At 40.6% G+C, this 12,513-nt stretch overlaps 1 protein-coding gene across 1 annotated transcript in view; it reads right to left on the bottom strand.

Moving 5' to 3' along the window:
* Positions 1-12,513, bottom strand: part of LOC144234389 (DISP complex protein LRCH3-like) — a 76,325-nt gene that overhangs the window by 61,905 nt on the left and 1,907 nt on the right. Inside the window, exons 3-4 of the mRNA XM_077767722.1 lie at positions 12,283-12,504; positions 10,812-11,273 (exon numbers count right to left, since the gene is read on the bottom strand). Coding sequence (XP_077623848.1) covers positions 10,812-11,273; positions 12,283-12,504 — 684 coding nt within the window. The remainder of the gene's footprint in view (positions 1-10,811; positions 11,274-12,282; positions 12,505-12,513) is intronic.

Here is a 12,513-nt window from a genome sequence, read left to right on the forward strand (position 1 = left end):
ACTAGTTTATGATTCTAAAATTAGTAGCATTGCACTGGATATTGCTGTCTACTTCAGAAACTCAAAATAATGTTCCTTTGTGTGAATTACCACATTTGCCATATTTTTTTAAGCTTAAGTGGAATAACAGCTTCATAAATAGAGAAAAAAATAATGAACATGTTATAATACTACTCAAAAATCCTATTTCACATTATCATCTTTGATAACATTAACCATTCAGCTCCCAAATACAACCACAGTAAAAAGAAATGAGCCCTATGAAATCCTTGGCCCCAACACTGCTGCTGTTCTTCTAAAGTCTCAACATTGATTTTGTAGTGATCTATGACTCATTTTCTCACCCCACCTAAAGGTACCATCCTACAAATGACTCTTACTATTTTTAAAAAACATCAGGGGGCACCTGGGTGGCTCAGTCGATTAAGCGTCTGACTTCAGCTCAGGTCATGATCTCATGGTTCGTGGGTTTGAGCCCCATGTCAGGCTCTGTGCTGACAGCTCAGAGTCTGGAGCCTGCTTCCGATTCTGAGTCTCCCTCTCTCTCTCTCTGCTCCTCCTCCACTCACACTCCTCTCTCTCTCTCAAAAATAAATAAACACTAAAAAATTAAAAAAAAATTCCAGTACAGTTGAGACTAGATTCCTCTCTTGAAACAAATTATTTCCGATGCCTTTATACCCAACAGCCATGATTCCCCCCATGGTCTCTGCCTCTGCATAAAAAGTATGTGTGCATGTATGAATGTGTGCATGTATGTGTTGATAAGTAACAGAAGTCTTTTTACCTTAGTCTTCCCTATTGTGTTAATACAATATAAGAACTGTGCTGTTCCTCAGGCAAAGAGAAAGGAAGAAGCATATGGTGAGAATATCAGAACTATAGGCGTTCTCATTTCAAATGGAGGTAAAATTATAAGAGGGGTATGATGTTATTTCCTGAAAAGTGTTCCCACATTCATTCAATATGCATATTTCCACAGAAACTTTATCTAGAGTAGCATATACAATATTAATATCCATACTTCTAAAACTGGGATATGTACTGGCCAGAGGATGGAGGGGATTACAGAAAAACAACAAAATAAACATTACAGAAACTTATTTGGTTTGGTTTTCCCTAGTGGTTGGTGATTTGAAGCCACAGAGTTGTATTAAAACAAGCATGAAAATATAGAGTAGAATTCTCAAGAAAATTCCAAGACTTCTTTATATGTGGGAGACTGCAGCTGTTAGATATAAAGAGGTTTGAAATGTGAGTTAAGCCAACTTTCATGTTTAAGGAAAAAATATGAGGCTTTTGTGTATTGTCTATAAACCTGGCCAGGCTACACACAATTTGTAACACTATTTCTGTGAGGAACTGCTTTTGAAATTTTGTTTGTAAATTGTTTAAGTTTTTTAAATTGCATACAATTTGTTAGAACAATTCCACTTCTAGGAATTAATCCAAAAGAAATAATAAGAGATTAAAAATATTCATAGTGTTATTTATAATAATAAAGTATTTGAAATAGCCTAAATGTCCAATACAAGGGATCTGCCTAGTACAAACTGCATTTATTAAATTCTTTTTTTTTTTTTTTTTTTANACGCTTAACCAAATAAGCCACCCAGGCGCCCCGTGCAGCTATTAAATTCTATTACAAGGAAATGTTAACAGACATGACACAATATTTCTAATATGCTATAAGATGGAAAAAGTAAACTACAAAAAGCTGATACTTTGTATCAGCATGTATATGTACATGCATTGAAAAAAAACTGGAAGTGGGGTGCCTGGGTGGCTTAGTCGGTTAAGCGTCCGACTTTCGCTTAGGTCATGATCTTGCGGTTCGTGGGTTCGAGCCCTGCGTCGGGCTCTGTGCTGACTGCCAGCTCAGAGCCTGGAGCCTGTTTCAGAGTCTGTGACTCCCTCTCTCTCTGACCCTCCCATGCTCACGCTGTCTCTCTCTCTCCTAGAAATAAATAAAACATTAAAAAAAAAATTAAAAAAAAGAAAAAAAACTGGAAGAACATGTCAAAATGTTCACAGTGATTTTTCCATGCAGTAGTACCTTTCCTTCTTTCCCTTGTGTATTGTTTTCCCAGACTTTCTATAGTAAACATGTCTTACTATTATAATTATAAAAGATCTCAAATTAAGCATACAGGGCTTATATACAAGAACAAAGAGCTTCCCAGGCGCCTGGGTGCCTGGAGCCTGTTTCAGATTCTATGTCTCCCTCTCTCTCTGACCCTCCCTGCTCATGCTGTCTCTCTCTCTTTCTCAGAAATAAATAAAACATTAAAAGAAAAAAATTTTTAGGGGAGTCTGGGTGGCTCAGTCGGTTAAGTGTCCAACTTCAGCTCAGGTCATGATCTCATGGTTCGTGGGTTCGAGCCCCGCATCGGGCTCTGTGCTGACAGCTAGCTCAGAGCCTGGAGCCTGTCTTCGGATTCTGTGACTCCCTCTCTCTCTGACCCTCCCCTGCTCATGCTGTCTCTCTCTCTCTCTCCTTCTCAGAAATTAAAAAAAAAAATTTTTTTTAATAAAGAAAAAGAACAGAAAGAACAAAGAGCTTCCAATTCTTTGTTATCAACTGGTTCTACAACACAAGGTAGAAACAGAAAACCTTTTCTCCCTCAATTTATATACTTTTTCTTCTTGTAAACTACATTCCTCAAGCTGCAATGAATACAGAATGAAGACATATAATATCTCACCTATCAGAATGACACAGATCAAAATGAATAAGAAGATCAGTGGGTGCAAAGTAAAGACCACTCCTATGCGCTGATGATATCATCTAAACTGAACAATCCTTCTGGAAGGGCAACTTTACAATGTGTATAAAAACCCCTAAGTTGTGCATACCTTTTAGCCAAGCAATTCTATGTCTAGGAATTTATCCTGAGGAAATAACTGTCTAAGTTTGCAAATACGTACATACTAGGCTATTCTCAGCAATACCATATGTAATAGTGAAAGTTGAAAACAATCCGAATGTGCATCAAGAGGGTAGATAAGGGGCACCTGGGTGACTCAATTGGTTGAGCATTCGACTTCAGCTTAGGTCATGATCTTGCGGTTCACAGGTTCCAGTCCCTCATCAGGCTCTGTGCTGACAGCTCAGAGGAATTCAATGTTTCCCTCTCTCTCTCTACCCTCCCCTGCTCATGCTCTGTCTTCCTCTCTCAAAAATAAATAAACATCAAAAAAAAATTTTTTAAACAGAGTAGATTAAATGACAATGTATCTATACAGTGCCCTACCATTAAAAATTATGCTACAGATACTGTTTCTGGTATTATATTTCACGTAGTGAAAAAAATTAGATGAAAATACAGCCTTTTATGATCCCATTTTTATGTATTAAAAAGAGGGGCTCCTGGGTAGCTCAGTCAGTTAAGTGTCTGCCTCTTGGTTTCCACTCAGGTTCACGAGTTCAAGCTCTGTACCGGGCTTCAAGCTGGCAGTTCGGAGCCTGCTTCAGATTCTCTCTTTCCCTCTCTCTGCCCCTCTCTCTCTGCCCCTCCCCTGCCCGCCCTCTCTTTCTCTCTCTCAAAATAAATAAGTAAACTTAAAAAATGTTTTAAAAGTAAGAATGTGTACATTTGTGAAGAAAATGTTTGGAAGAGTTCCAACCAGTGTTTACTACTAAATTTACTTCTGGTAAGTAGAATCATGACTGATCTTTACGTCTTCTTTAAAACTTTTCCGGGGCGCCCTGGCAGCTCAGTCAGTTAAGCGTCCAACTTCAGCTCAGGTCATGATCTTGTGATTCATGGGTTCAAGCCTGGCATCCAGCTCTGTGCTGACAGCTCGGAGCCTGGATCCTGTTTCAGACTCTGTGTCTCCCTCTCTCTCTGACCCTCCCCTGCTTGAGCTCTGTCTCGTTCTGTCCTCTCAAAAATAAATAAACATTTAAAAAATTTAAAAAAAAAACTTTTCCTACCACAATGAACATGTATAACTGTTAATATCAGAAGAAATGATCTACTAAACTGAACCTGTCTCATTAATCAAATATAATTAGTTTTACTCTTTTCTACTCTTTCCTCACTTCTGAGGCCCTTAGAATATTCTTCCTGATTTAAACACATCAAATGCTTCAGGGGGTGGCAAATGTGTCAACTATATACTAACGCCGCTATGCATGCGGCAAAGATGACATGCTTAAAAATGTCAGTCTTTGTTAACAAGATTTTATTTCTAAAAGAAAAATGTATATACCCCCCCCAGGTTCATGTTATTATGATCAGACCCCATTTGCTGTCACCTCCTTCCTTTGCCTCTGCCTTCTCACCATTATTGCACACACAGTGTTTTCAGCTCTAGATACCATGGTGGTTACTGTCTTGGATATAGAAAAACCTTGCCAAGAGAGATATGTTTTAGAAAATAAGTAACAGAAAACAAATTTCAGTTCTAGTCCAAACAGTATGCCCCAGCATCACTGTCAAATAGAACCTTCTGCAATGATAGAAAGGTTCTACTGTCTGTGCTGTCCAATATGACAGAGAGTGGACCTAATGACACACATGGGTACTAAGTACTTGAAATGTGGCATGAGTGAGGAACCAAAGTTTTAAATTTTAACTTATTTTAAATAGCCACCTATGGCTAATAGCTACCATACTGGAGAGCACTGCTCTAGAAAAATTCACAGTACATATACTGTGGCTGATACAAAATATACACATGAATCCAAGAGCTACATGATTTCTACTTAAGACCAGGTACTCCAGTGTGCATTTCCAAAACTAACGAAACTGTAATTTTACAGATTGCTACCTTGACAAATTACAGACTGCTTCCTTAAAAAATTAAATGGCCTTTTAGCAATCCTCATTCTTCTTTACCTAGGCAATAAGGATCCACTTGTTCAAAGTCTCAATTCTTGTAGCTTTAGTAACACTGCATTATCTTAGCTCACCACTACATCTCAAATTTGTTTTCTGTTTGGGTGTAATCTTAGTCTCTCCCTCCTGCCTCCTACTACAGTCTTTTCCCAAAGCCTGGTTCTTAGTTTCTTGTTTTCTGCCTTCTATTAAGAAGAGGTTTCTCACAGCTTCAACTATAACCCCTATTTGCCTTCTGTAAAACAGCACCATCTCACTATGTAACCTTAACCACATCATTTAACCTCTGAGACTGCTTCTAGTTTGTAAAATAACTTAGATGGCTCTTATGGTCCCTTCAGCTTTAGGAGTTTCTGAATTCTAGTAAACACCTAGTTATGGAACTGGACTTTCTCTCAGACTGATGCTACTCCTTGCCTTTTTAAATGCTGGTATATCCCATGGTTGATAGAAACCAGCTTTTTCACTCTCCATACTCTTTCTCCAAGAATTCCATAAACTATTCATTATGACTCTCTCAAATGTATGGGGTAAAAAGAATCTACTCTTAAAAACTTCAGATTTAGAGGTGCCTGGCTGGCTCAGTCAGGAGAACATGCAACTTTTGACATTGGGGTTATGAGTTTGAGCCCCGTGTTGGGTGTAGAGTTTACTTATTAAAAAAAAAAAAAAGAAAGAAAAAAAAAGCTCCAGATTTACTTTTTTAAAAATGTTTATTTATTATTTTGAGAGAGAGACAGAGACAGAGAGAGAGAGAACGAACATGTGCATGCATGGGGAAGGGGGAGAAAAGAGGGAGAGAGAATCCCAAGCAGGCTACACACTGTCAATACAGAGCCTGACACAGGGCTCAATCTCATGAACTGTGAGACCACAACCTGAGTGGAAATCAAGAGTGGGATGCTTAACCGACTGAGCCACCCAGGCACCCTCCGATTTACATTCCTATTCATTGCACAGGATTTACTAGATGTGCTATAACTCATTTAAAAGTATCAAACAGGGACGCCTGGGTGGCTTAGTCGGTTAAGCGTCCGACTTTCGCTTAGGTCATGATCTCGCGGTTCGTGGGTTTGAGCCCCGCGTCGGGCTCTGTGCTGACTGCCAGCTCAGAGCCTGGAGCCTATTTCAGAGTCTGTATCTCCCTCTCTCTCTGACCCTCCCCTGCTCACGCTGTCTCTCTCTCTCTCTCTCCTAGAAATAAATAAAAATATTTTTTAAAAAAAGTATCAAACAAACCAAAATTATGTTTGGCAAACTTCTTTGTCAGTATGGCTTACTGATTAAAAACACAAGTTTTAGGATTAGATGTATCTGAATTTGAATCCCAATTGTCACTAGCTGTGTAACCTTGATCAAATTAATGTTTCCACTTTTTCATGTGTAAAATGGGGTTAAAATACACTTACAATTCATATTGTTGTTGTAAATGCATGTTTTATAATATACAGCTCAGACAATACTTGAAATATACTAACAGTTCAATAAATGTTACCTATTATTATTATCAATAGCATCACCATCTTCCTAATACTCCAGATTTAACAGCTAAGTCATCTTTGATGCCTTCTGTCCTTTTTTTTTTTAATTTTTTTAATGTTTTATTTATTTCTGAGAGAGAGAGCAAGAGAGAGAGAGAGAGAGAGAGAGAGGCAGTGTGTGCAGGGGAGGGTCAGAGAGAGAGGGAGATGCAGAATCCGAAACAGGCTCCAGGCTCTGAGCTAGCTGGCAGCACAGAGCCCAATGCGGGGCTCGAACCCACGAACTGTGAGATCATGACCTGAGCTGAAGTCAGAGCTCAACCAACTGAGCCACCCAGGCGCCCCCTTCTGTCCTTTTTTAAAAAATACACATTCAATCAGTATTTGTACATTTTCATTTTCCAATATGACATCTATTTTTCATTCTATCAGAGATTTATATTATTGTAGTCACCCAACTAGATTACTAGGGTTTTTTAATTCTTACAGGGTAAAACCTCTTATTTTTGTTTCCTTTATATTATAGTTAGTATAATGTCTTATACATAAAAGTTTTGCTCTTACTAGACAAGTCAAATAATCTTCACATTTATTTATTTATTCCTCCATTAGATCCCTTGAATTCTTTGAGGACAGAAAGTGTGTTGGTCCTCTCTATGTATGTGCACTTACAAAATTCCTTAGCAAATGTCTGTTGAATTAATGAATGCTGATTAGTCTCCCTGTCTCAAACTCAATAAACCTATCCTCAATCTAGCTTCCACATATGCAAAGGGTAGCTCATATATTCTCTAGTCCAATCATTTCTTCTGACCAAACTGACCTGACCACATTATCACAAGCAGTACTACTGTATTAGTCAGGACTCTTGATTTTGAAACAAAAAATTCTGCTCAAATCAAGCAGAAAGGGGAATTTATTAACTTGTTATCCAAGGACAGCACTATCTTAAGGCCTGGCTATTAAACCAAAGGTTCAAACACTATCATCAGAACTTGGTCTCACTTTCTATCTTTTGGCTCTGCCTTCCATTTATTAGTAAGCTTCAGGCTCACATTCTATTCTCTCAGCAATCTCAGGGTCCAAATCATGCCTCTTTCTCAATAGTTCCAAGAAAAAAAATTAGAATTAACAGTCATGTGTGCTCACTGGAAAATGTCTCCATCTCTGAGCAATCACTGTAGCCAGAAGGATGGACTACATTGATTAGCTAGGTCTGGCCTTAGTCACGTGCACACCCTTATGCTGGGCTAGGATATTCATGAAACTGAGAGGAGTGATTTCCTAGGAAAACAGGAGTACTGTAAATCAGATGAAAGGGTAATGTATAATGGTCTGGCAAAATTAACTGATATGTCATATACTCCAGGAATTTTTGCATGCTGTCCACCACGGCCTGGAATTGGTTTTCCTTCTCATTTTTGCCTATGCAAATCCTTTCCAACCTTTCTGCCCCAAGAAGTCTTCTGTGATTTCCTTCTAAGGTTTTCGTTGTCCACTGGATCAAATTATCTGTTCCCAAATAAATATTTCCCTTTTCATAAAAAATCTACTTTTTTATTTTTTTTTTTAATTTTTTTTAAGGTTTTTTTTATTTATTTCTAGAGAGAGAGAGAGCGTGAGCAGGGGAGGGTCAGAGAGAGAGGGAGTCACAGACTGAAACAGGCTCCAGGCTCTGAGCTGGCAGTCAGCACAGAGCCCGACGCGGGGCTCGAACCCACGAACCGTGAGATCATGACCTAAGCGAAAGTCGGACGCTTAACCGACTAAGCCACCCAGGCGCCCCAAAAAATCTACTTTTTTAAATAAGAGTGAAAAGCCTCAAGAAAATGTTGCTAATTAATTCTAATCATGTCAAATTATAAGTAGTATGGGAAATACTTGCTGTTTCTTAGAATATAAACTCTTGAAGGATAGTAGTTCTACCAGATACTATACGTTATAAGAAAACAGACTACATGACAACTCTGACGTATATATACTGTATATATAATATTCAAATAATTTTTCTGGCTTTAGATTTTAAAGAGTCTTAACAAAACATTTTAGTTAACAAAAGTTGTGTCTGAATCCATCAAAGTACCTGATATAAGAGCTACACTATAGTTTTGGAGTTCTCTCAAAGTAGGCTCAAATTCTGGCTAACACTGCCTTCCCTGGCCTTTAGCTACAGGTCTTTGAGCAAATTATCTGGTATCTCCAAATCTTGATTTCACTATCTCTAAAAACAGGAATAGTAATATCTATCTGTACATAGGAAGGCTGTGTGGTATAGCAGAAAGGAAAAGAGTTAGATGGACCTGGGCTGAAATTCTACCACCAATACCAATTATAGGACCTTCTCTGAGTGATTCCTCATCTGTAAACTCTGAAGGCTTCCTCACATATAAAGTGGGGATAATAATGCTTAGTCCATTGGTTGTTCTGAGCATTTAACAAGGCAATGTATTTTAAAACACCTAACACAATGAACAGCAAACAGTGTGTATTCAATAAATGATGAAATCTGCATTAAATTATCCATTTAAAATAACTTAGACGGGTGCCTCATGGCTCAGCCAGGAGAACAGAAGAGCATGTGACTCTTGATCTCAAGGTTGTGAGTTTGAGCTCCACATTGGGTATAGAGGTTATTCAAAAATAAAATCTTTAGGGGTGTCTGAGTGGCTCAGTTGGTTGAATGTCTGACTCTTGATTTTGGCTCAGGTCATGATCTCACAGTTTGTGGGATCGAACCCAACTTTGGGCTCTGTGCTGATAGTACAGAGCCTGCTTGGGATTCTGTCTGCCCCTACCCTGTTTGCCTGCTTTCTCTCTCAAAATAAATAAACACTAAAAAAAAACAAAAAACAAAACAAAAAAAATTTTTTTTAAATAAAATAAAATAATTCAGAGCACAGTAAGGAAAAAATTTATTGGTATTAGTTCTTTTTCTTCAAAAATGCCTTTGGGTTTTCTTTGTTAATTAATAAAATATTTCTTAAAAGCAAAACATGTTGGTCCTATAACTATTTAAAAGCAGATAATAAATGAAATAAATGCCTGTAACCAACTTGTTCTTTAGCTTCGTGCTTAATGTAGTAAAACTGAAATGACTCACACCAATATAAAATTGCTATATTACCCATCTCTGAAATAATCATATGCCATATAGCCATCTCCTGAACAGAATCAGGTAATCTGGGCTATGAACAATTTTGGATGTTGTCTATCAGAACATATGCAGAAGGGAAGTGGCTGTTCATATTTACCTTAGCAAGAAAGTTTAATTTTAATAACATTCACTAAAAATACAAACTATCTTCAGTACCACTGTTCCCAAAAGAGATTAAATAATTAGACATTTAATTTCTTCCATTTTACACTAGAGTGAAAGTTTCTCTGGAAAGCAGTTTCTTGAAGTAGTTTAACAGTTCTGTTTATTTTTCTAACAAGTGAATCATATGTTAATACCCATCAATCTTTAATGAGTGCACATAGAAAATTACTAAATCAAAGATTTTAAAATCAAATAAAATGGAATAAATTAAAACACAAAGTACTACACATTCTTTCGTTGCAAAAAAAAAACTATATCCAAATAAAATACTTAACTGTATCATACTACACAAACCTGCGTAGGGGGTTTTTTTTCCTCCTTTGTGTAAAACATGAATAGACTCGGTTTTTAATCTACTCTCTAAGGAAGCTATATTTTAAACACAAGAAAAGCATATTATGTTGAGTGCCTCAGTCACCAGACATTGTTCTCTACAACTGAGAAAACCAAATAATACCCAATTCCTTATTACCTTTCCTGTGTTCAAAAATATGTACAAAGCAATGTTCATTTTTGAAAAGCGTTAAGTACAGATAGGGTAGGCAATCTATGTATCTTTTCTTCTCTCAACTTTTCAGGGAGGGCATGAGAAATGTGATGGAAGTCTGAAGGTTGGCTCTAGTTACTGCTACAAGTACGTTTGGTAAGTCAACTAGATAAAGGTGGAGAAAGAAAAGTTACAGCCGTAGGGCTCACATTAAAAACAACTCTGAAGAAACGTCAGTCGTCAGATCAATGCTTCCCCAACAACGCAGTGGCCAATGTTCTGAAATACTAAAGGCGCTCTACAATCCCAAATCTTAGCATAGTCAATCTGGCATCCCAATTTCGAAAGGGCCTGCAGAAACCGGGGCGGGGCAAGGGTCGACTTCAGTAGCAGCACAGATTAATTTCATAGCAGAGAAAAACACCCTCTGTCTATCCCTACGGTCCCCTTCCCCGAGAGATGCAGCAGTCTGCCGCCTCACCCCAGGCTAGGGGTCTGGCCCGCAGGCCGGAGGGGGCTGGGTGGGTCCGAGCAGTCCGCTTCTCCCCGTTAGTCGGGTCCCAACCAGGCGCTATGGGACCGGTAGCTGTAACTACCCCCCGAATCCTCCCACCGGCTGGAGCTGTCTCCCGCCGCGTTCCAGGCCCCTGGTTGGCAGGGATGCCCCGTGCCCTACTCACCCGCCCGGGTGGTGTCCGTCAGGTCATGGTTGGCCGCTCCCCGGGGAAACTCCCTCAGTTTCCGGCCGCTCAGGCTCAGCACCCCGGTCACAGCTGCCTCCTCCAGCGCTCGATCGAGGGAGCGGCTCCACGAACCCGGGCCAGAACCAGGGCCTGCTCCGGAGCTTGGCCCACAGTTAACACCGGAGAGGTTACCTCCCGATGCCACTGGACCAGAGTACTCTGCAGCCGNCCGGCCGCTCAGGCTCAGCACCCCGGTCACAGCTGCCTCCTCCAGCGCTCGATCGAGGGAGCGGCTCCACGAACCCGGGCCAGAACCAGGGCCTGCTCCGGAGCTTGGCCCACAGTTAACACCGGAGAGGTTACCTCCCGATGCCACTGGACCAGAGTACTCTGCAGCCGNTCCACAAAAATATCTTTCAATGTTCTCCACAAAAACTTCCGTGCCTTCCTCCCTCAATACTGAAGGGTTCGATTAAGCATTAAAGTAAGGCTTATCACTGTTGCTACCAGAGGAGGGGACCCTGGGATACGACGGAAACATTTTCCCAACTCTGTCATTCTATACACCAAGTGATTCAGATGGAGATATGCTGTTAACTGTTATTTTCGGAGAAAATAAATGCTAACCTGGCCCCCCAAATTCCATAATCCTCATTCAAAGGGTATATAAATGTTTAGGGCCCTCTTTCCCTTTTATAAAATAGCTCTGAACAAAAATGAAACAAACATGTTAAATAATATTTGTCCTTTAGGCAAGATTTTATTGTTGAACAAATCAGGATGAATGGCATTAAAGTCCAAATTTTTGTCTAGAACCAAAAGTGAGGCGGGGGGTGGGGGGTGGGAGAGAATGTGACCATAATCTAAGATTAATGTGGGAATTAGAGGTAAAATGGAAGAAATGATAAAACCCAAAATTATTGAAAAACTGGAAAATATCACTTCACTTTAAAGGAATTAGGCCTCATTTACATTGTAACCAGTCTCCAGCATATTCTTTTACACATTTAAGCCATTGCTGCTACATTNCAGATCAATGCTTCCCCAACAACGCAGTGGCCAATGTTCTGAAATACTAAAGGCGCTCTACAATCCCAAATCTTAGCATAGTCAATCTGGCATCCCAATTTCGAAAGGGCCTGCAGAAACCGGGGCGGGGCAAGGGTCGACTTCAGTAGCAGCACAGATTAATTTCATAGCAGAGAAAAACACCCTCTGTCTATCCCTACGGTCCCCTTCCCCGAGAGATGCAGCAGTCTGCCGCCTCACCCCAGGCTAGGGGTCTGGCCCGCAGGCCGGAGGGGGCTGGGTGGGTCCGAGCAGTCCGCTTCTCCCCGTTAGTCGGGTCCCAACCAGGCGCTATGGGACCGGTAGCTGTAACTACCCCCCGAATCCTCCCACCGGCTGGAGCTGTCTCCCGCCGCGTTCCAGGCCCCTGGTTGGCAGGGATGCCCCGTGCCCTACTCACCCGCCCGGGTGGTGTCCGTCAGGTCATGGTTGGCCGCTCCCCGGGGAAACTCCCTCAGTTTCCGGCCGCTCAGGCTCAGCACCCCGGTCACAGCTGCCTCCTCCAGCGCTCGATCGAGGGAGCGGCTCCACGAACCCGGGCCAGAACCAGGGCCTGCTCCGGAGCTTGGCCCACAGTTAACACCGGAGAGGTTACCTCCCGATGCCACTGGACCAGAGTACTCTGCAGCCG

Source organism: Crocuta crocuta, unplaced genomic scaffold (assembly GCF_008692635.1).
Source record: "Crocuta crocuta isolate KB4526 unplaced genomic scaffold, BGI_CrCroc_1.0 scaffold45, whole genome shotgun sequence".
In the NCBI taxonomy this organism is placed as follows: Eukaryota; Metazoa; Chordata; class Mammalia; order Carnivora; family Hyaenidae; genus Crocuta; species Crocuta crocuta.